The sequence below is a fragment of the Giraffa tippelskirchi genome, chromosome 11, assembly GCF_054371585.1.
Source record: "Giraffa tippelskirchi isolate mGirTip1 chromosome 11, T2T-mGirTip1v1.2.pri, whole genome shotgun sequence".
In the NCBI taxonomy this organism is placed as follows: domain Eukaryota; kingdom Metazoa; phylum Chordata; class Mammalia; order Artiodactyla; family Giraffidae; genus Giraffa; species Giraffa tippelskirchi.
Window position 1 is genome coordinate 146,887,622 of NC_137285.1, and position 23,211 is coordinate 146,910,832.

Here is a 23,211-nt window from a genome sequence, read left to right on the forward strand (position 1 = left end):
CTCTCCCACCAACCCCACAGGACAGATTCTGCCCCCCAACCCTCAGTCAACACAGGGGCACCCCAAGCCCTGTCCATGTGTCCTTGTGACAGGCAAATTGTGCGGTGGGAGTGTGTGGAGCCCAGACCCTGAAGCTGTCGGGACAAATGCATCCGTGTCGGGTGATGGTTGCGTGCACAGACCCCGAGTCCTGGCTTCCCTCCTCAGTGTCCTGTCCCCCGTAACTGCCTCCACCCCCCCCACCCCGCCAAAGTCACAAAGAACATCAGCTGCTACACAGGAAGAAGCAAATCACATGTGACCTACTGTGAGCAAGACCCACTATCAGGGAAGGTCATTTGTCCCCCCCCATTGTCAGGAGAGAGGAATTCTATATACAAGCATTGTCCGTGTGGTCAACACTTGCCATCCCTTTCAACATAAATCCATTCTCTTCTGCCACTTTAACCATGTTTAAACTGCACCTCACGTCCCTGGGCCGTCTTTCAGAAGGACTTGGGACTTTGGGACTTCCCTGGAGGTCTAGTACTTAGGACTCTGCGGTTCCACTGCTGGGGGCCTGGTGGGAGAACCAAGATCCTGCATGCCATATGACACAGCCAGATATTTAAAAAATAATTTAGTCCGTAAAAATTCAAAGAGACTGAGTACCACTCCCCCTCTCTCGGGGCTCAGAGATCCATGGAGGGGGGTTATGGTTGGGTTTCCCCAGCCTGAGGGCTCAGGTCACTGTGGAGGGTGTCTGCCCCAACACAAACGGCCCCAGAATCTGGATTCTCTGAGGTCTGCAGGTTGCTGAGGAAAGTTCCCTCACTCCCGGGCTGTCGGCCGCCTCTCCTTGCTACTGTTGGAAGCAAAACCTTACAGGTTTCACGGCTCATCCTTTTCTCCCGTGCTGTGGGCCAGAGGCCAGAGCGACCAGACGCCAGGGTACGTGGGAGGAGTTCACTTGTGTCGGGGTCCTGCCAGCAGGGATTCCATGAGCTGCTTTGCTGCTCACGGGAGCGCTGGGGCTTCATTCTTGCTCCTGATCAAGATGCACTTTACCCCCTTCCAGACACATGAAGCTTCTCGCCTCACATGGCCATGGCAGCCCATCACTCCATGTGTGACCTTGGACAAGTTAGTTGACCTCTATGAGCCTCATTTTCCCAGTCTATAAAATGGGGTATTAGATTCCACTTCTCAAGGTTAACACACAGTAAAGGGCTAGAAAATCCAGTGTTGTTGCCATCATCATCATCATCATCATCATCATCACTGGGCTCATAACAGAAAGATTCAATGAGTTTATGCCTCATTGAAGCATTAAAAAAACAACCATTTATCAGGTACAGAGAGCTTTTTAATGATTTATTCCTCTAAGAACAACAGAATTCGTTCCCGCCATGGATCGTGACTGCTGGTCAGGCAGTGTCAACTAACTGGACAAAGTGTCAACTGTCCTGAGGTCTGCAGCGTCCAGCAGTGGCTAGGATCCTTAGTGAACCCGGCACAATGGACAAACGAGAAGAAGGCAGATCAGATGTCGGGGGTGGGGTGCATCAGACAAGGTGCACAAAAGATTGTAAAAACGGGGTCTCCCTGCTGAAGAGAACTGACTGAGAATAACTTTAGGTAAATGGGTTTCTTGAGAAGGCTGATGGGGGGAGAGGTGTGGGGAGAGAGGGCCACTGAAAAAAAAAGGATTCAATATACACAAATAATGATGGCTTCCGACTCCCAAGGCCGTGTGCCCAGTACTAAGCAAGCTGACCCTTCGCTGGGGCCAGACGCCCAGATGGCCTTCTGGAGCCGGGGCCGGCTCCCTGGTGGGAGGTGAAGCAGGGGGTGAGGGGTGGGCAGGGGGCTTGGAGGGGGAGGGGGTGGGCGGGGAGGCGAGGCCTGGCCCGCCACAGTCCTGCCCCTGGCCCCTGGGAGCTTCCCTCCTGTGTCCGGCCGCCGGGCGAAGGGGTTAATGCTATGGCCAACAGGGCGGCCTGGCGGGCCCGCTGCGCTCAGGCTGGGCTCAGTGGGGCTGGTGGCGCCGCTCGGCCAGGCCCCCACGGCCCAGCACCTCCCCGCTGAACTGGTAGGTGAGCTTCTTCTTGACCTTCTTGACCTCGCCAGTCTTGCCGTAGTTGCGCAGGGCTCGGGCCATCTTCTGGTAGGTCATCTTCTTGCGGTTGCCCTTCTGGACGCCCCAGCGGTGCGCCAGCGCCTCCTTGTGCTTGGACGAGAACTGGAAGGTGCCCTTGTCCTTGTCCACCCACCAGATGCTGTCCTTCATGTCGCCGTTGCGCAGCAGGTCCAGCAGGAACTGGTACAGGCGGATCTTCTTCTTGCTGCCTGCGGCCGGAGACGGTCAGCGCCCCCGGCAGGGACCCAGCCCGCCTCCCAGTGACGTGGGACCGCCCCCTCCTTCCCGGTGGGGTGGTCGCAGGGGCGGGGCTACGGCCAGCGTGGGCGCCTGCGCACGCCCACAGCGCACATGCTCAGACCCAGAAGCGGGGACGGAAGGCCTCCCCCGCCCCAGCCACGGAACACACGCAGAGACACGTGTTGGCAAACACACACCCATACGCAAGCACTCTGCTCTGTGGCCAGGTTGCCACGTCCGTGGGCCTTGATCGGGACGGAAACGGGGCACAAGGGTGGCCAGGATCACCGCTGGCCCCAGGCTGGGTCAGGGCTGGGTCCCCTACCTGTCTCCCCGTGCAGGAGGCCAGGCCCTGGCTCCAGGCCGTCGGCCTCCCCGTCGGACACTTCTAGCGGGGGGCTCTGCCGCTCCCCCTCCTCTTCATCCGAGCTGGGCCGGGTGGGGGACAGCGTGGGGTACGGGAGGCACACCCGGGGCAGGTAGGAGACCTGTAAAGGAGGCGAAGGAGGGTTGAGGTCCCTCAGGGACCGTGCAAAGCTGAAGGCGGCCAGGTTGGGGGGGGGGTCCGTGGGGTGAGAGAAGAGGGGGTCCTGGGGCAGGGTGGCCAGGGAGGGGCAGAGGGATTTGGGAGAAGGCTGGGGACACCGGAGGTCGGGCGGGTTGCAGGGTCAGACGGGGTCACCACACACAGGGTGCCGGTTGTGAGGACAAAGGGACTCCTGACACCCCACCTGTCTCCCTGGTTTGGGCGGCGGGAAGTGCCGTGTGGACAGGCAGCTGCCCTGGAGTGAGGGGCTGAGGAGGAGGGTCGGTAAAGGGAGTCAGCGAGGAGATGGAGAGGTCAGTGGATTTTAGGACTCAGTGACTTGGATGCCAGACCCACGAGGAGCCAGTGAACGGGGTGGGGACTGCAGCCCCGGCGCCCCGGCGTTTCAGAGGGCCCGCGATGAGGCCCCCGGGGGTCAGAAGGACCAGTGTCGGGGGTGGGGGGGTGGGAATGGTCCAGGCTCTGTCCTCGGTGGGGCGAGAGCAGATGAGGGGTGCGGGGTCACGAGGTCTGCCGGGGGGTCAGGAGGCAGCCGTTGGGGCTCCAGCCGCCGTTGGCGCTGTGGGGCAGGAAGCCGGGTTGAGTAAGAGCCTGTGTCAGCTTCCTGCGGAGCGGCCACCTCACCCCAGGCGCCGGCCGGGCGGGGCGGCCCTGAAGGCACACACCTGGTGGCCGAGGCTGGCGTGGGGAGGAGCCATGGGCGTGTCGAGCACGTGCATCTGCTCCATCTCCATGTGGCGGTAGAGCTGCTGCAGCTGTGGGGCCTGGACGCTCTGCAGCTCCGTGAAGTGGTTCTCCGCGAAGCTTTCGAACTCGCTGTGCATGTGATGCGGATGGAAGTCCCAGTAATGGTCTGCGGGCCGAAACAGGAGGGGCTTGTGATCGTATGAAATATTACATGAGCAACAACAGTATATATTATATGTAATTACATATAGTAACTGTATATGATATTACATGTATAACAATAATAGTATATATGAAAATACTGGTGCCAGGCCATGTTCCCTACCATACTCACCACGGCCAGTCTGGGCTGCGGATTGGCATTCATCGCAGCGCCACCCACTCGGCTGTTTTCTGACCCCCAATTCTATAGATGAGGCTTCCCCAGGAGGCTCAAATGGTAAAGAGTCTGCCTGCAATGCAGGAGACTGGGTTCGATTCCTGGGTGGGGAAGATCTCCTGGAGGAGGGCATGGCAACCCACTCCAGTATTCTTGCCTGGAGAATCCCATGGACAGAGGAACCTGGCGGGCTTCGGTCCATGGGGTCGCAAAGAGTCAGACATGACTGAGTGACTTTAGGATACTCAGAATATGCTATGGATGAGGACACTGAGGCTTGGCGAGGCTCCATGATCCTCCCACCATCAAAGGGCAGGTGGGAGGCAAAGCCTTTGTTCTCAACAACCAGTCTACCCTGCCTCCCATGCCCATCACAAGGATGCCGGCTTTTGAGCCAGAGTCCGAATCCAGGCCGTTTCCTTTCTGTGTGGCCTCAGGCACGTGCGTTGTCCCCTCTGTCAAACAGGGATTCTAGAAACTGGGAGGGTCCACGCAAGTTCACATTTGTAAAACCCCCTAGCCGCAGAGCCTGCACTCGGGAGTGTGTGGAGTCGCTTCTCCTCCCCTTCAGACGCAGCAGTGGTTCCTGAGCTGACTGGCTGCCCGCAGTCACAGCTCACTGCCCTGTCACACGGCCGAGGTGTGACTGCAGAGTCACAGGGCTGACATTCCTCAGCCGAGCTCCCGCTGTGGCCTCTCCAAGGCCGTGTCCTTGGGGAGCTGCCCCTGAGTCCCAGGGAGGTTGCCGCGGAACCGAGGCTTTCCCGGAAAGCACCTGCTGGGTGCTTGCAGAGTCTGCGGTAGGTGGATTTGAGTTTGGGGAACAGCTCCGTGCCCCTGGGAGCCCTGCCTGGGCCTGGAGCCGGTCTTCAACGTGGTTACTCTGGGCACCTTTTCCAGGAACAAAACCCACCACATGTCTGAGGACTTCCTGGGTACAACTTGGAGTCCAAAAGAAGATGTGGTGACAAAGCGACAAGAGGAATTTTTCTCGTGTGACCCAAAGAGGGAGTGTACAGGATGCTAAGACAGGTCCCTGTCTCCGGTGCCAGCCCAGGGCCCTGCAGGGGGACCCTCACCAACCTCCTGTGCGGGTCTCTCTGTGTCTGTCTGTCTGTCTCCCCCTTCTCTTTCTCACAAACACATAGTCGCTCACGCATCCCTGAGAAATGACGCGTGTCATCTTGGCTCTGCACTGGCCCTCAGAAGACTCACTCATTTTCCAATCCTGCTCTGTGGTGGCTTTGCCTTGTGACCCTGAGCAAGACATCTTATCTCCCTGAGCCTCTGATTCTGCAAAAGTCAGAGACCCAACTGGGCGGTTACTGCAGTCCGGGTCACAGGTGGAATTATTTGAACCCACAGTCCAGACTTCCACTTCCGTGAAGCTGCTTGGCACAGGGGAGCTGATTGGGGCGGAGCTGGGTTTGAATGCTGGGTCTGCCACTCACCCTTGAGTGACACTGGGCAGGTCATTCTGCTTCGCTATGCCTGTTGCCTCAGCTGTGAGATGGGGCTAATAACTACACCCAACTCACGTCATAGGCTTGCTGTGAGGATTAGATGAACTAATGCCTGCAAGGCACTTTGAATGAAACCTGGCACAAAGTAAGACTCAATGAACATTAACCGTTATCATTCCAGGCTTCCCGGGTGGCTCAGTGGTAAAGAATCTGCCTGCCAGTGTAGGAGTTGCAGGAAACCTGGGTTTGATCCCTGGGTTGAGAACATCCCTTGGAAGGAAATGGCAACAAACTCCAGTATCCTTGCCTGGAGAATCCCATGGACAGAGGAGCCTGGTTGGTTATAGTCCATGAGGAAATGGCAACAAACTCCAGTATCCTTGCCTGGAGAATCCCATGGACAGAGGAGCCTGGTTGGTTATAGTCCATGAGGTCGCAAAGAGTCGGACACATGAGTGAGCACACACACACACCCGGTGTCATTATAGTGATAATTATTATGAATGTTTAATGCTGTCTTTCAGTTCAGTTTAGTTCAGTTCAGTCGCTCAGTCATGTCCGACTCTCTGCGACCCCATGAATTGCAGCACGCCAGGCCTCCCTGTCCATCACTAACTCCCAGAGACTACCCAAACCCATGTCCATCGAGTCGGTGATGCCATCCAACCATCTCATCCTCTGTCGTCCCCTTCTCCTCCCGCCCCCAATCCTACCCAGCATTAGGGTCTTTTCCAATGAGTCAACTCTTCACGTGAGGTGGCCAAAGTATTGGAGTTTCAGCTTCAACATCAGTCCTTCCAGTGAACACCTAGGATTGATCTCTTTTAGGATGGATTGATTGGATCTCATTGCAGTACAAGGGACTCTCAAGAGTCTTCTCCAACACCACAGTTCAAAAGCATCAATTCTGCGGCGCTCAGCTTTCTTCACCGTCCAACTCTCACATCCATACGTGACCACTGGAAAAACCATAGCCTTGACTAGACGGACTTTTGTTGGCAGAGTAATGTCTCTGCTTTTAAATATGCTATCTAGGTTGGCCATAACCTTCCTTCCAAGGAGTAAGCGTCTTTTAATTTCATGGCTGCAACCACCATCAGCAGTGATTTTGGAGCCCCCAAAAATAAAGTCTGACACTGTTTCCACTGTTTCCCCATCTATTTCCCATGAAGTGATGGGGCCAGATGCCATGATCTTAGTTTTCTGAACGTTGAGCTTTAAGCCAACTTTTTCACTCTCCTCTTTCACCTTCATCAAGAGGCTCTTTAGTTCTTCTTCACTTTCTGCCATAAGGGTGGTGTCATCCGCATATCTGAGGTTATTGATATTTCTCCCGGCAATCTTGATTCCAGCTTGTGTTTCTTCCAGCCCAGCGTTCCTCATGATGTACTCTGCATAGAAGTTAAATAAGCAGGGTGACAATATACAGCCTTGATGTACTCCTTTTCCTATTTGGAACCAGTCTGTTGTTCCATGTCCAGTTCTAACTGTTGCTTCCTGACCTGCATACAGGTTTCTCAAGAGACAGGTCAGATGGTCTGGTATTCCCATCTCTTTCAGAATTTTCCACAGTTGATTGTGATCCACACAGTCAAAGGCTTTGGCATAGTCAATAAAGCAGAAATAGATGTTTTTCTGGAACTCTCTTGCTTTTTCGATGATCCAGTGGATATTGGCAATTTGATCTCTGGTTCCTCTGCCTTTCTAAAACCAGCTTGAATATCTGGAAGTTCACGGTTCACGTATTGCTGAAACCTGGCTTGGAGAATTTTGAGCATTACTTTACTAGCGTGTGAGATGAGTGCAATTGTGCGGTAGTTTGAGCATTCTTTGGCATTGCCTTTCTTTGGGATTGGAACGAAAACTGACCTTTTCCATTCCTGTGGCCACTGCTGAGTCTTCCAAATTTGCTGGCATATCGAGTGCAGCACTTTCACAGCATCACCTTTGAGGATTTGAAATAGCTCAACTGGAATTCCATCACCTCCACTAGCTTTGTTCGTAGTGATGCTTTCTAAGGCCCACTTGACTTCACATTCCAGGATGTCTGGCTCTAGGTGAGTGATCACACCATCGTGATTATCTGGGTCGTGAAGATCTTTTTTGTACAGTTCTTCCGTGTATTCTTGCCACCTCTTCTTAATATCTTCTGCTTCTGTTAGGCCCATACCATTTCTGTCCTTTGTCGAGCCTATCTTTGCATGAAATGTTCCTTTGGTAGCTCTAATTTTCTTGAAGAGATCTCTAGTAAATCAGCACCTGAGCAAACAACAGATACTTTAATACTTATCATTTCCTCATCTTCTCCTCCTCTCTGCCACCTTAGTCCATGGTCCAGAGAAATAGTTTGAGGGATCCTGGCTGTCTCTTTCTCCCAGAAGCTCAAGTTGGGACCCCAAGGTTGCACCAAGGGCAGAGGACTGGTTTTGTTCACCTTCGTATTCCCAGTGCCTAGACGCAGTAGGCATCTTGATGCTTTTGAACTGTGCTGTTGGAGAAGACTCTTGAGAGTCCCTTGGACTGCAAGGAGATCCAACCAGTCCATCCTAAAGGAAATCAGTCCTGAATATTCATTGGAAGGACTGATGCTGAAGCTGAAACTCCAATAATTTGGCCACCTGATGTGAAGAACTGACTCATTTGAAAAGACTCTGATGCTGGGAAGGATTGAGGGCAGGGGGAGAAGGGGATGAGAGAGGATGAGATGGTTGGATGGCATCACCGACTCAATGGACATAAGTCTGAGTAAACTCCAGGAGTTGGTGATGGACAGGGAGGCCAGGCGTGCTGCAGTTCATGGGGTTGCAATGAGTCAGACACAACTGAGTGACTGAACTGGACTGAACTGAGATGCTGGTGCTGCTGCTGCTAAGTCGCTTCAGTCATGTCCGACTCTGTGCGACCCCATAGATGGCAGCCCACCAGGCTCCCCCATCCCTGTGATTCTCCAGGCAAGAACACTGGAGTGGGTTGCCATTTCCTTCTCCAATGCATGTAAGTGAAAAGTGAAAGTGAAGTCGCTCAGTCGTGTCCGACTCTTAGCGATCCCATGGACTGCAGCCTACCAGGCTCCTCCGTCCATGGGATTTTCCAGGCAAGAGTACTGGAGTGGGGTGCCATTGCCTTCTCCAGAATGAGATACAGTAGGCACTGAACAAGCATTTCCTGAGTGAATTCATGAATCCTAGCTTCTTAAGACCTCTGACTCTCCTCCACCAAATTATCCAAATCTAAAGGGAAAACAAAACAAAATGACACTTATTTTGTACTTTCATCTTGCCTTGAGTTAATGAGACCCAGAAATTCTGCACTTGTTGAGAGAGAGTTGGCTGTCTGTATGGATGGGGCTCTTTGGAGCTCTGCAGTTATTGAGTGAGTCCAGTTTCTTTTTTAGCTGTAGATCTGCCCTGGAGCCCCACTCCAGGCCCTTCCCATTTTTGCCTTCTCCCGCCCAGGCCGAAGTGCCCAGATCTTCATAAGAATACCTTATCCTGCCCGTGCGTGCATGCCAAGTCACTTCAGTGGTGTCCGATTCTTTCCACCCCGTGGACCATACCTGGCCAGGCTCCTCCATTTCTGGGATTCTCCAGGCAAGAATACTGGAGTGGGTTGCCATGCCCTTCTCCAGGGGAACTTTCTGATCTTTATAGAATGCCTTATCCTCCCCCTCAAATCCTCACACCTACTCCAGGTCTTTTTGGGGTTTTTTGGGGGGGCGGGTTGTGGCCGTGCCATGTGGCGTGTGGGATCTTAGTTCCCCTACCAGGGATCGGGCCTGTGCCCCCTGCATTGGAAGCACAGTCTCATCACCTGGCCTGCAGGGAGGTCCCACCTACTCAGTGTTGGGTCGGGGGCTCTGAGTTCCCCCTCTCTTGGTCCCCACCTCTGTTCCAGCTCCACATGAGACCCACGGGCTCATTCTGGTTCTCCCAGCTTGGGGCCAGCACTTCCCACAGTAGCTCTCAGCAACCCCCATTTGAGTCACTTTGGGGGCCAGAAAAGCTTGCAGATTTGGGGTCCATCGGAGACCCAGGCGATCAGCAGCGCCGGAAGGAGACGGGAGAGTCTGGCCTTTCACAGCACCCTAGAGGTTCGTTTGCTCACTGAGGCTCTGGAACCCTGCCCCAGGGTCGCCTGAAACCTGCAACAGAGACTCTTGGGCTATAATTAAGGTTTCAAAAGGCCCAACGGAAACCTTTCCTCTACCCTTGATTTTGAGTGCTCGGGCAATTATGTAACAAACACTGTTTGGTAGGCAGAGATGAGTCCTCTGAAGGAACATAATGCCACGAGTCCATCCTTACGCGAAGGTCAGCACTCCTGGGCTCTTTGGACCTTATTCCTAGATGACTGCCCATGAATGCTTTGCTATATCCCTGCTTGTCACTCCGAGAGGTCACCCAGACTCTCCTGCAACTTATGTCCCCTTAGCATGACTTTCTGCTTCTCCAAAGGACATAGCATCAGGACTTCCCTGGTGGTCCAGTGGCTAAGACTCCACACTCCCAATGCAAGGGGCCAGAGTTCAATCCCTGGTCAGGCAACTAGATCCCACAGGCTGCAGCTAAGAGTTTGAATGCTGCAACTTAAAAAAAAAAAGAAAAAAGATCCCACATGCTACAACTGGAAAAAAAAAAGACCCGGCATAATGCAATGAAGATCGAAGATCTGTGTGCTACAACTAAGACCAGGTGCAGCCAATAACTAAATAATACACTAAAAGTTAAAATATAGGAATATAGTGTCATTCGCCTATCCGGAGACAGCTCTGGACCCTCCCTTCTACAACCTGTAGGGCATTCAACACATACTAGGCCTCAGTCAATATTTGGTTGAATGACCAGTGAAAGCTTACTTTTAATGTGTTTTTTATGTACCAGGCACTGTACTAAGTACTTAATCCACATTATGTCATTCAGTCCTCACCATAGCTCTGACAAAGTGGCCACTGTGGTATGATCTTCCTTTTGCACATGAGGAAACTATGACTCAGAGACATAAAGTCCCTTGCCCACAGATAGTTGTTGGTAGAGGCAGGATCCAAACCTCCCTGTGTATGACTCCAGGGACTAAGCTCTTACCCCGATGGCATGCCACTGCTGAGGACCAAGACAGCACAGGAAAGCTTTAAGTAAGACACATGGTGACAGAATTTACTGACTGCTACCATCCATCTGTCTGTCTGTCATCATTTACCCCTCATTCATTATTCATCATCTATCCATCATCCATCCAGCATCCAGCATCATCCATCTGTCATCCATCCATCCGTCTATCCATCCATTCACCTATCCATCATCCAACTATCATCTATCCATCATTCACTCATTCATCATCCGTCATTTAACCCACCCATCCATCCATTTATCCATCCATCCATCACTGAACCTGTATTCATTCATCCACCCATTCATCAAGATCTTTCACTTCCACCCTCTAAACCAGCTTCCAATCTGGGACCAAAGTCCTACCCACACATCCTTATTGCTACTCATTTTTTTGTGTCACTAACAGCTAGATGTCACTAGGACAAAAATAAAATGATATTTAAAACAATCCCCCCCACACACACACACACAAAATGCAAGCCTTAAGTGTCATTCAGTTGACCTTATCTCCTCAGAACAGAAACCCCAGCCCGAAGCCCTGGCTCTCGCCAGGAGAGGAGAAGTAAGATCAAGACAGAGAAGGAGATGAGGAATTAAGAAAGCAAGGAATGAAGAAAAAACCTTCGCAGGAAATCACAGACCATTGGACAAGGGCTCCTTAATCCCAGCCCTCCTGCAAATCATTCAAACATGGAAACCGAGGTCCCAAAGAGCAGAGAGCTCCAGGTCTCACATTCCTTGTTATTTCTTACATTGTATCCTAATTATTACGATTTTAGTTACTCCCCTTGTTAAAAAGGATAAATCTGGTATGGCCTGTGTTTTATTCATTCTACAGCACCTGGCAATGTGCCTGGGATGGAAGGAAGGACACTTGGGAAGGTGCATGAAATGAATGGATGGTTAGAAGAATCTGTGAGTAAACTGGTAAGTGAATAATAATGAACTGTGAATCTGTGGTATGAAAAGATGAAAAGTGTATAGAAAGGTGGAATGATGGAGAGAATGGCCATACTTTGGAACTCTATTTCCTCCATCAATCCCACTGCAAATAGCATTAGGATGGCTATTATCAAAACACAGGACAACGTGGACCGACTGTATAACACAGGGAACTACATTCACTATCTTGTAATAACAGAGTGAAAGAGAATCTGAAAAAGAATACATATATACATGTATATATACATATATATAATCAGCGAATCACTTTGCTGTACACATGACATTGTAAATTAACTATACTTCAATTTTTTTAGTGGTTAAAAAAGCAGAAAATAACAAGTTTTGGCGAGGATGTGGGGAAGTGGGATCCTTGCGCACTGTTGGTAGGAGAGTAAAATGGTGCAGCCACTAAGAAAAAACAGTACGCTTGGTCCTCAAACAATGAAAAATAGAATTATCTTGCAATCCAGCAATTCTGCTTCTGGGTATATAGTCTCAAGGAACTGGAAGCAGGATCTTCAGAGAGATATTTTAACATCTATGTTCACAGCACGGTTATTCACAAGAACCAAAAGGTAGAAGCAACCCACGTGTCCATCAACAGATGAATGGGTAAACAAAATGTAGTCTATCCATACAACGGAATATTATTCAGCTTTAAAAAGGAAGGAAATTCTGATGTACGCTGTAACACGGGGGAACCTGGAGGATATTATATGCTAAATAAAATAAGCCAGTCACAAAAAGAAATACTGCATGATTCCACTAAGATGAGGTACTTAGTGCAGTCAAAGTCATAGGAACAGAAAGTAGAATGATGGTTGCCAGGGGCTGAAGGGAGGGGGCAGTGGGAGATACTGTTTAATTGGTCCAGAATGTCGGTTTCACAAGATGAAAAGAGTTCTGGGGCTGGATGGTGGGGATGGCTGCACAGCGACACGTCCTTGAGCCACTGAACTATACATGTGCAAATGAAGACTCTTGAGAGTCCCTTGGACTGCAAGGAGATCCAACCAGTCCATCCTAAAGGAGATCAGTCCTGGGTGTTCATTGGAAGGACTGATGTTGAAGCTGAAACTCCAATACTTTGGCCACCTGATTCGAAGAGCTGACTCATTGGAAAAGACCCTGATGCTGGGAAAGATTGAGGGCAGGAGGAGAAGGGGACGACAGAGGATGAGACGGCTGGATGGCATCGCTGACTCGATGGACATGGGTTTGGGTGGACTTAGGGAGTTGGTGATGGACAGGGAGGCCTGGCGTGCTTCAGTTCATGGGGTTGCAAAGAGTCAGTCACGACTGAGCGACTGAACTGAACTGAGTATGTGTTATACTGTATACATTTTAATCACAACTTAAAAATAACAAACAGCAAATTCTATGAGCCCTGCCTTGAGAATCTATCCTGGGTCTGTCTACTCCTTTTTGTCTGTCTCGCCACCACCCTTGGCCAAGTCACCGTCATCTCTTGTCTGGATTATCCCACTGGTTTCCTCTCGGGCTGCCCTCCTGTTCCTACTTGCCTCCTCTCCAGCTATTCTCCACACAGAAATTAGAGTGACTTAAAAAAAAAACAAACAAACTTATTCAGTGGAACCACTAGGTATTGGGAGAAGACACTAAAAACTTCCAGAGAGATAAAACAAAACTAAATAGGAAAAAATTAAACAGAACCCCAAAATGGTTACATTCAAAAAAGAGGATATGGAATGACATCAGATTTCCTAACAAAAACTCTAGTAACCTGAAGAGAGCAGAGAGATGCTTTCAGTTTCAATGAGAAAAAAAAAAGTATTTCAACTTAGATTTCTATACTCAGCCAAACTACTGTTAATCAAGTGAGAGCAGAAAAACACAAGGTAACACAAACAACAATCAAACCTTACCTCCCAGACATCCTTAGGAGAGCATAATGATATGAGTAACAAATCCTTACATAATTTTCACTTTCTAAGCCTCTTATATGGAGTAGCTCACTCCATCCTTAGGGCAGTCCTGTGAAGCAGGTACCATGAATGAGAAGCTGAGGCCCCGAGGGGTGAGACATCTTCCCTGTGGTCACCCCACCCAATAGTGGGGAGATGGAGCATGACTCCCAGCAGCCTGGCTGCAGGGTAGAGGCCCTATGTCACTGCTGCACAGCCCCCAGAAACACAGCGATGAGAAAGTACAGGTAAACAAAGTGCGCAGTGTGGCTCAGCTCTGAGCAATATTTACATGGTCCAAACCATGGAAAATTCAGATGTCAATTTAACAAGGTTAGAATACAGACAAAGGGACTTCCCTGGTGGTCTAGTGGTTAAGACTTCATGCTCCCAATGCAGGGGACCAGGGTTGAATTCCTGATCAGGGCACTAAAAGCCCACATGGTGTGAATGGTGAGTGTTAGTCGTTCAGTCGTGTCCAACTCTTTGTGACCCCATGGACTGTAGCCCACCAGGCTCCTCTGTCCATAGAATTTTCCAGGCAAGAGTACTGGAGTGGGTAGCCATTCTCTTCTCCAGGGGATCTTCCTGACCCAGGGATCGAGCCCAGGTCTACCACACGGCAGACAGATTCTTCACCCTCTGAGCCACCAGGGAAGCCCCCACATGTGGGACATGGCCAAAAAGTGAAAAAAAAATAAATTAGAAATAGAATACAGAGGAAGACAAATGCTGTATGATCTCACTTATATGTGGAATCTTTTAAAAAAATAACAATTCAGAAAAGGAGGTCAGATTGGTGGTTGCCAGAAGTAGTGGGGGGAGGGGGGTTGGGTGACAGCGGCCTAAGGCACACACTTTCAGCTGTAAGATAAGTCCTGGGGATGTCATGTACAGAATGACTCAAGTTAACTGCTGTATGGTAACTTCACAAGTTAAGAGTATCTCCTGAAAGTTCTCATCACAAGGGGAAAAACTTTTAGTAACTGTATGAGGAGATGGATATTAACTAAACTTATGTGGTGATCATTTCCCAATGTATAGGTGTGTGAAGTCATTAGCTGTTACACTTTAAACTCATACACTTATGTTGTATATCATAACAGCTATAAAATGAATAAAAGGGGAAAAGTTACTGTAATTATTTTGGTATGTGTGAAGAAGTGTGTGTGTGTGCTATAAATAACTAGAAAGTGAAATACTCATCTTTCATAGTAAAATAGACATCTCTAAGTAAAAAATCAAGCTAGATACATCTCCACCTGGCATATAGAAAGTCCTCAATAAATGTTTGTGAATTAATAAATAAAGGCTGTTCTAAGTCTCTGTTTCAAACTTTCATGTATATACTTCCATAGCTCTGTAACAGAAAGACTGGAAAAATAGCTTTTAACCATCTCTGCTGCACTACACAGGCCATGGAGAAACAACTCTGATAAATTTATGTAAAAAAGTAGCAGATTGCAGAACAGCACGATACTATAATTCATTTCTTTTTTTTTAAACAGTTCATTTCTGAGTGGATAGAATATGTGTGGAAGCATACACTTATATAGGATTATACACTGTCAAATAAAATATCTGCTGGGATAGACCAAGATGGCTATCAGTGCGGGGTAAGAATGAGAAGCAGGTAATAATATTTCCCTTGATATGCTGCTGTATTTTAAAATTGTTTGCAGTGGGTATTTCTTGTTTGAATAATTAAAATTAAACATCTATAATTTATTTAGATATTTACCGAACACACACACCCACAAAAGGTTATTCAGATCGTGTCATTTCTTTGCTCAGCCCCCTCCAGGGGCTTCCCATTAGGTGTGGGAAGCAAGACAAGCTCCCGCTGTAATCCTCAGCCCTGGGGGGTCTTCCCCCTGCAGACCGGCCTCCCTCCGTGTGGCTTCTGCTGCCTGCGCCCCCTGGCCACCCTGGTCCCCACCGGGGTCCCTCCTGCTCTTGCACCTGCTGTTCCCGCTCCTAGAACACTCGTCCCTGCCTGTCTGTGCATGCGTGTTCCTTCAGTGCACTGACATTTCCACCCCTGAGGACCTCTCCTGGGGGCCGTTCACACCTGGGGCTCCGTTCTGCGGGCACACCTCTGGCAGTTTAAACCTGAGGTCTGTACCCAGAGATGCCGCTGGTGGCGAGTCCTTATTTAGGGCCCTCACAACCAGAGGCCAGAGCCTGACTCTTGTTACTCTGCTTTCTACAGGACGTTTTTAGAGCACGTCTGCTAATGCAACTGTTCCCCATCTCTCTCCCTCACTGGACTGTAAGCTCCACGAGGGCAGTGGCCTTGCCTGGCCTGCTCCTTGTGGCAAATCCAGTGCCTAGAACAGGGTCAGGTCCACGGCATGTAATCAGGGGCTCTTTGGTGGATGGACAAGTGAGGGGATGAGCTGACAAGTGGACTGGACAACAAGCCGTGGAAGGGTGGGTGGCTGGGTGGATGGGAGGGGAGTGGATGGCTGGATGAGTGGTGGACTGGCCGGCTGTCAGCTGGGTCATCGGGAAATGAGCCTGCTGATGTCACAGAACCTTCTGTGCTTCTCCGCTCCCCATCGACCGGCTTCACCTCTCCCCCGCGGGGGGATTCAGTAAAACTAACATACCATGTCCTGAAAGTTTACTGGGCCTTGGACTCAGCATATTACCTCACACATTACATGTGTTACCTCATTTAATCATTGCAACTCCATGAGGTGTTTTCATGTTCTTGGTTTTATAGATGCAGAAACGGGGGTTCAGAGGGTTTAAGTCACTCGCTCCACGGTTACACACGGGTGAGTGATGGCGCCAGGACTTGAGGCAGGTCTGGCCCCAGAGCCTTTTCACCAAGCCTCACCTCCCTCAAGGATAGATGCAGAGGACGTACGGGAGCTGGGGGAGAACGTGGGGGTGTCTCAACTCTTGAGTCTTCAGAAATTACCTTCCAACAGGTATTAAGAAGGGAGGGAACAGGTGCCCAGATGGGCTGCAATGGCAGCGGGGGGTGGGGGAAGGGGTGGTGAGTGTGAGGTGGCCGGGGGAGCCGCTGGGCTGTGTCCTCGGACCTGAGGACCTGAGGACTCAGAAGGAGTCTCTGCAGAAAGGACCCAGACAGGGCGCTCAGACAGCCCACTTGGAGTCACTCCTAGAGCCCCACCCCGGATATAAGGGGTCTGCCTGAGCCCGGAGCTGGGAAAGCGCTGGCTTTCTCTACAGCACTCCCTCCATCAGCCAGCCCCAGGCCTACCTGGTTTCTAGATTATATAAATAGCACCCCTGTATTACAGGAGGGAAGAATGAAGCTTCGGTTGACCCAAAGGAAAGGCACCCAGACCCAGGGAGACTGAGAAGGGGTCAGGCCAGAGGGGAAATGATCCCTGATGCTAGCTAGAAGGGGTCAGAGGCAGCCCTGGGCTTGCAAGCACCTGAGAGGGCCTGCTGCCTGAAGCCACCAGGGGGCGCCAGTCCTCAAGCAGGGACCTTCTTAGGTCCCAGACTCTGGGTAGAAGCAGGTGTAGGGCTGACCCTGGCACCCTGGCGGTGGGAGCTGGAGGTAGAGTTGGAGAAGGGAGACTCTCTAAACCGTCTCTGGATTTTCCCCAGAAAGGATGCACTTCTTGTAGAAGTATAAAATTTAAACTTAAAATTATGAAAAAAAAAAGGATGTTTTTAAAATCTTTCTAGTCTTCAAGTTCTGAAAGGAGCCTGTGTGTTCCCAGATATGGCCTTGAAGGATGTCCACCACCTACTCCCAAGATATGGCTTCCAGTTATAGTCTTTAGGATGGTTGTCAGGTGTGCTGCTGCTGCTGCTAAGTCGCTTCAGTCGTGTCCGACTCTGTGCGACCCCATAGACGGCAGCCCACCAGGCTCTGCCGTCCCTAGGATTCTCCAGGCAAGAACACTGGAGTGAGTTGCCATTTCCTTCTCCAGTGCATGAAAGGGAAAAGTGAAAGTGAAGTCGCTCAGTCGTGTCCAACTCTTAGCGACCCCATGGACTGTAGCCTACCAGCCTCCTCCGTCCATGTGATTTTCCAGGCAAGAGTACTGGAGTGGGGTGCCATTGCCTTCTCCGTGTCAGGTGTGAGTTCCAGGCAAAACTGTTTTCAGGCTGTGGCATCTGGATGTGAGGGCCCTAAATAAGGACTCGCCACAAACGGCATCTCTGGGTACAGACATCAGGTTTAAACTGCCATAGGTGTGCCAGCAGAATGGAGCTGTAAGTGTGAACGGCCCCCAGGTGAGGACCTCGGGGTGAAAACTTCCTTGGCTGTGGTACAGGGCATGCCTGTCCCTGTGGGGTTGCAGATACCCCGCTGTCTGGCTTGCCCAGGCCTCCAGACCCCCTGAAGAATCCTTCAGTGAAGACCCATTAACTGGGCCACCTCGCCTGTGGTTCAGAGATATTCCATCAATATGCCAAGATCTACCACCGGTGACTTCTCTTAGCCCCTTGCCCAGGTCCCAGACGCTGAAGGTCTCTCTCCCCTCCCCTGAATTTGCTTCAGGATTGAGCCTGGGCTTTGGGCGGGCGGGCAGTTAGACCCAGATAGTAAAAGCCCCTGGCCCAGGCCCCATCCTCACCCCCACCACCAGCAGACTGAGGATTTCAGCCCCTGCTGAATGATGGGTCCTCAGAGCCTTTTCTTTAGCTCAACAGCTCTCAAATGGGAGTGGTTCTGCCCACCCCCTGCCACCGCCAGGGGACATTTGGCAACTCTGGAGTCATTTTTGGTTGTCATGATTGGCAGTAATGCTGGCATCCAGTGGGTAGAAGCCAGGAATGCTGGCAAATACCCTACAAGGCACAAGACAGACCTCACAGCATAGAATTATGCAGCCCAAATGTCAATAGACAAACGCTGCTAGTCACACACAGCAGGGACAGGGGCTGCACCAATGAGGAGTTCAGGGTCACAGGTGGTGACAAGAATGGAGAGGAAGATGGGGGATTGGGAGAGGAGAAGAAGACGCGGGTTCGATCCCTGGGTCAGGAAGATCCCCTGGAGGAGGAAATGGCAACCCACTCCAGTACTCTTGCCTGGAGCATCCCCTGGACAGAGGAGCCTAGCAGACTACAGTTCCACGGGGCACAAAGAGTCGGACATGAATGAGCAACTAAGTGAAGCCAAAAAAAAAGAGAGAGCCCTGGACCTGGAGCGGACAGAGCTGGGTCCCACTGACCAGCTGCCCCTCCTTGTGCAAGTCCCGTAGCCTCTCTGCCTGTTTCGTCAGGTGTAAAAAGTCCAAAAGGATTGGATGAGAAGATAAACATGGAAGAAGCTCACCCATGCCCGCACACCAAGGATGCTTCAGAAATGCGCGCTGGGGGTGTGGAATGTTGGGGGGGTGCAGGAGCATGGGGATTTAGGGTAGTGAATTCATGTCCCTGAGAGCTAACTGGATCCGATCCTCAGGAGTCCAAAGAAGCCTTGGGAAGGGTGTGCTTTTCCCTGCCCAGAACCCAGCGGTGCTGGGGCACAGGCCAGGCGGGGGAAGTCAGGGCAGGGCGGGGCCCGCTACTCACCGCTGTGGCTTTCTCCATCACTGCTGAGATAGGGGTAATATTCATGCGTTTGGCGTTGGTAGAGATCCGGGTCATAGGGAACTAGGTCTTCCGATGGCTGCTGAGAGAGGAGGGTGTCAGGACTCGGAGTGCGGCGGAGAGACACCAGCCAGGTTGGCAGGACATCCCCCCAGGATGTTGGGTCCACACTGAGCCCCTTTATCAGGCCTAAACCCCTCTCTCTGCTTGCAACTGGGAGAGGCCACACAGACGGGAGGACCCAGGGGCCCAAGAGCCTCGGCGCCTACGGAAAGGGGGTGACAGTGACCCTGGAGGGTCAGAAGTCAAAAGAAGACAGGTCCGAGGACACAGCCCAGCGGCTTCCCTGGCCACCTCACACTCACGCTCCACTGTGTGCCCAGGTCCCAGCCTCACACACTCACCCGCTCATGGTCACACCAAGGTGCCTACACCCCCCAAACGCAGACAAACTCCCCCTGACACATTTCTTCCCACACTCCCAATGTGTGCTCTCTGAAACACATCCACTTGCAGCCCTCACACTCACCCCAGGCACACACGCCAGTATACACCCGTCTGTAGGCGCACACAGAGTCCCTGGGATTGACACACGAATCCACCCCCTTGCCTCCAAGCACACTGACACACACACTCATGCCCGTGTCCTGCCTCGGTCACTCATGTTCCTGCACGCCCATCACTCAGCACACAGGCCTGTCCTCCTGCCGTACGCCCCAGGCCCCCACGCTCTCTCACCGCCCGGTGTCCAGGTCCCAGGCCGGCTCAGGGCCCCCACCCCCACGGTGGCTGTCCACACCAATGGGCTTTACAGGACTCACCCCGGGCAGCACTGGGGCCGTGGCTTCGGGGGCCTCTCCCTCCTCCCCTTTCCTCCGGGGACGCTCCCTGGTCTCCCTCCCTTGGCCTCCCCATCCCTCTCCCCGCCCCACCCCACTCCCTGGCCGGGCACTGGGACATGCACACCCAGAGGCTTCCCAACAGTCATCAGGCCTCTCCCCACCCCCGCGCGGGTGCTCAAGGATTGCACAACAGTCACCCTAGCCCTCAGGGCTTGGTTTGGGGACCAGAGCTGCCTTGGGAGCCCACCGTCCCAGGACCCACTCCGCGTCACCCCTGGACTGGGCCAGGGGGCTCAGCGGTATCTCGTGGAGCCCAGGAGGATGTGTCTCCAGCTCAGCTCTAGCTGGGGGTTCAGGGATTGAGAGGTCAAGGGTCAGAGACAGGGTGGCCTAGCCCCGGGGCCTCTGGCTCTCTCGAGGCAGAGTGGGCTCTTCCTGGGACCACCCGCCTGTCACCCCCTGCCTGTCCCCCCTCATCTTCTAGGTTCCAGGTGGGGGGCGGGGGGGGTGGCCAGGGCCAGGTCAGAGCCCAGCTGGCTTATCCTGTCTGTGCCCGGCCCTGCGAGGAGCCTGGCACTGGGTCTGCAGACAGACAGTGCAGCCCCACAGCAGGGTGTCAAGCTGGGGTGCCTCCCTGGGGCTCTGGAGCCTGCCTGGGGTGGGGTGGCTGGTGGGGGTGGGGGGGGGGGAAGGGAGCTGCCTCCAGGCCGGGAAAGCTGAGTCAGATGGGCAGGCCCTGCCAAGACCTTTCCAGTTACCCCCCAGGGCTCCCCAGCCCCGGCTGAGTGGGGAACGTGTGAGTGGGGTCCTCTCAGACGGGCCCGGTGGTCTGACACCTGCCGGAGGCTGCAACTGTCGCTGAGAGCAGGAGTGGAGGGGCTCTGCCCCAGGCGGCCGCCCTGCCGTCCCTGGGGTCCCCTGGGGCGCCCGCTTCGTCACCTCCGGCCTCAGCCGCTGCCCTCACTCCCATCTCTCCTTGGACGAGGTCCTCCCCCAGCCCCAATCTCAGCCCCAGGATGGCTCTGCCCTCCTCTCCATAGTCCCAGCCCCAGCTGCCTGGCGAGCCTCTGCTCCCCTCGCTGCCCCGGCCCCTGCCTCTGCCTCCGCCACTCAGGGCCCAAGGCCTAGACATCTCAGGTCAACAGGCATGTCTTCTGCGCCAGGTCACAGGCTGGGTGACGGGGACCCAGGTTTAAGGCAGCCTTGGTCTCCAGGAGCACCCAGTCCAGGGCCCAAGACCTCTGGCCTCTTGCTAGCCTCCTGCCCCCCAGCCCTTCACCGTCCCGGGGACCGGCTTCCCTCCGGGCCAGCCTTCCCAGCTCCTCCGCCACCAGCTCCCCGCCGCCCTCGCCACCCTCAGCCCAGCCCCCTGGCCCGTGGAGCCCCGGCTGCCACCCAAGCCCCATCTATAAATAACCGTTCAGGCCCCATCGATCACAGCCCCACTGTGGGCCCGGCCCTCAGCCCGCCAGGGCGTGCTTGCTCCGAGGAGGCCAATGGCCCCCTTGCTGGGTCTCAGGCCGGGGCTCCAGGGAGGAAACACCAACTTCCCACTGATAGTGGAAGGCAGGCGGCGGGCTGGCGGGCAGGTGGCGGGCGTCCGAGGGCCTCGCCCTGGGCTGGTGGAGGAATCCCGATACTCACAGGGGGGACGAGGGGAAACCCTTCCATTTTGCACGCCTGTAACATCCAGCCGAGCTCCGAGCCGGTCAGGTCCCCTGCCTCGGTGGGGGCCAGTGCGGAGCCCCTGGGGATGGGGCGCCCCGTCGGGGGGTGGGGGTGGGGCTGGACCACTTCAGGGCGGGCGCAGGGCTCAGGCCTGCCCCTTGAGCTACAGGAGCCCTGGGTGAGCCCCCTCCCTTGACATTGCAGGGCCAGCGCAAGTTCCTGATTTTATCGAAGGCCTGCCACTGGGAGATAGTCCCCTTGGGGTGACATCACCACCCCAGCCCGTTTGCATAAATCTCTTGCGCTACAGGAAGTCTCTGGCCGGCTGGGGCAGGTGGTGCTCCAGGGGCTGGCCTGGGAGGCCGAGGGGGCCAGGCCCCCTGCCCAGAGGAAGCCGGGACTGTGAGGGGCGGCCTTGAGGGCTGGTGTGGGCGGAAGAATGGGAGGGGGGAAGGCTGGCTTCACCACAAGGAGGGCCTTGCTGCCCCCCGGGGCCTGCGCAGGCCCTCTCACCCCTAACCCTGCAGATGCTACTACTTTTGAGACCCCCACGTGGCCAACAGTCACTTCTTGGGTAGTCGGAGCTGGTAAGGGGGTCCTCTTGGGGCCCCCATGTTCGGGGTCAGCCTGGCTGGCCGAGGGCTCTGGTCTGGCTTACTGCCAGGCCTAGCTCTTCCTGGGCCCATAGGCCCCCGACCCCTTGGTCCTACCCCACCTGGGGCTGGGCCTTGGGGCCTGCTCCTCAGCATCCTGCTGGTTTCTCCTTCCTTCCACCAGAAGTATCCTTACACCCTCCCCTCCCAGCTTCCCAAGCATCACCACGTCTTTATATCTCTGTTCCCAGCCCAGATTTCTCAGTTTCCCACCCCTTACCAATGCCTGACTGTCAATCTAGTCTTCCTAGTTTACAAACTTTTCTTGTCTGTCCATTCATTCATCTATTTTCCCATTCATTTGTCTTTCAGTTTAATCCAGCTCTTCATTCATCCATCTATCTGTTAGTCTATTATCCATCCACCCATTTGTTTATCTTCTTATCCACTGAGCCATCTAAAGGTTCATTTATCAGCCTAACCATTTGTTACTCATCCACATTTCCATCTGTTTATCCATTGTATGTCCAGCTATCAATCTATTCATTCATTGGTCCGTTCATTCATGTAGCCATCCAACCATTTATGCATTCTACCAATATCAGTTGAGTTCTAGGCTTTATGCCCATACGATATGGCTCAGATAGTAAAGGGACTGCCTGCAATGTGGGAGACCTGGGTTCAATCCCTGGGTCGGGAAGATCCCCTGGAGAAGGAAATGGCAACCCACTCCAGTATTCTTGCCTGGAGAATCCCATGGACAGAGGCGAGTGGCAGGCTACAGTCCATGGGCTCACAAAGAGTCAGACACGACTGAGTGACTAACGCACCCAGGGTTTGTGCTCAGTGCTGGGAAAAGAGAAAGGTATTGGACAGGATTCCTGTCTTCAGAGAGTTCCCGATCTAGTCTGAAGGGCAGAAGGATGAATACAGGCAATTTTTCAATCTCTGGTCTCTAGTAAGCCCACTTCTCCAACTCGCTGAGACCTCACTTTCCTCTCCTGTGTAGTCTTACCCTTTGTGCTCCATCCCATTCGCACTAACACTGCCTCCTTCCTGTCAGTGGAATCCCAGATACCCAAGTGTTTCTTCATTTGCAGCGAAGACCAGGGATTCGCAGGTCTGGATTCACCATTAGACCTACTTCACCTACATCTTCACTG

The 23,211-nt window shown here is 52.9% G+C and overlaps 1 protein-coding gene across 2 annotated transcripts; it reads right to left on the minus strand.

Moving 5' to 3' along the window:
- Window positions 1-1,329: 1,329 nt before the first annotated feature.
- On the minus strand, window positions 1,330-21,655 carry SPI1 (Spi-1 proto-oncogene). 2 transcript variants are annotated; one of them, XM_081538723.1, is made up of 5 exons: window positions 21,432-21,655; window positions 18,928-19,024; window positions 3,572-3,759; window positions 2,685-2,847; window positions 1,330-2,328 (listed from the first exon to the last, which is right to left on the minus strand). In XM_081538723.1, the coding sequence occupies exons 1-5, from the start codon at window positions 21,474-21,476 to the stop codon at window positions 2,009-2,011; spliced, it is 813 nt and encodes a 270-aa protein (XP_081394849.1). In that variant the 5' UTR covers window positions 21,477-21,655; the 3' UTR covers window positions 1,330-2,008. The 2 variants fall into 2 exon arrangements, with proteins under 2 accessions (XP_081394849.1, XP_081394848.1); XM_081538722.1 differs by having other exon boundaries at window positions 18,928-19,027.
- Window positions 21,656-23,211: the final 1,556 nt, after the last annotated feature.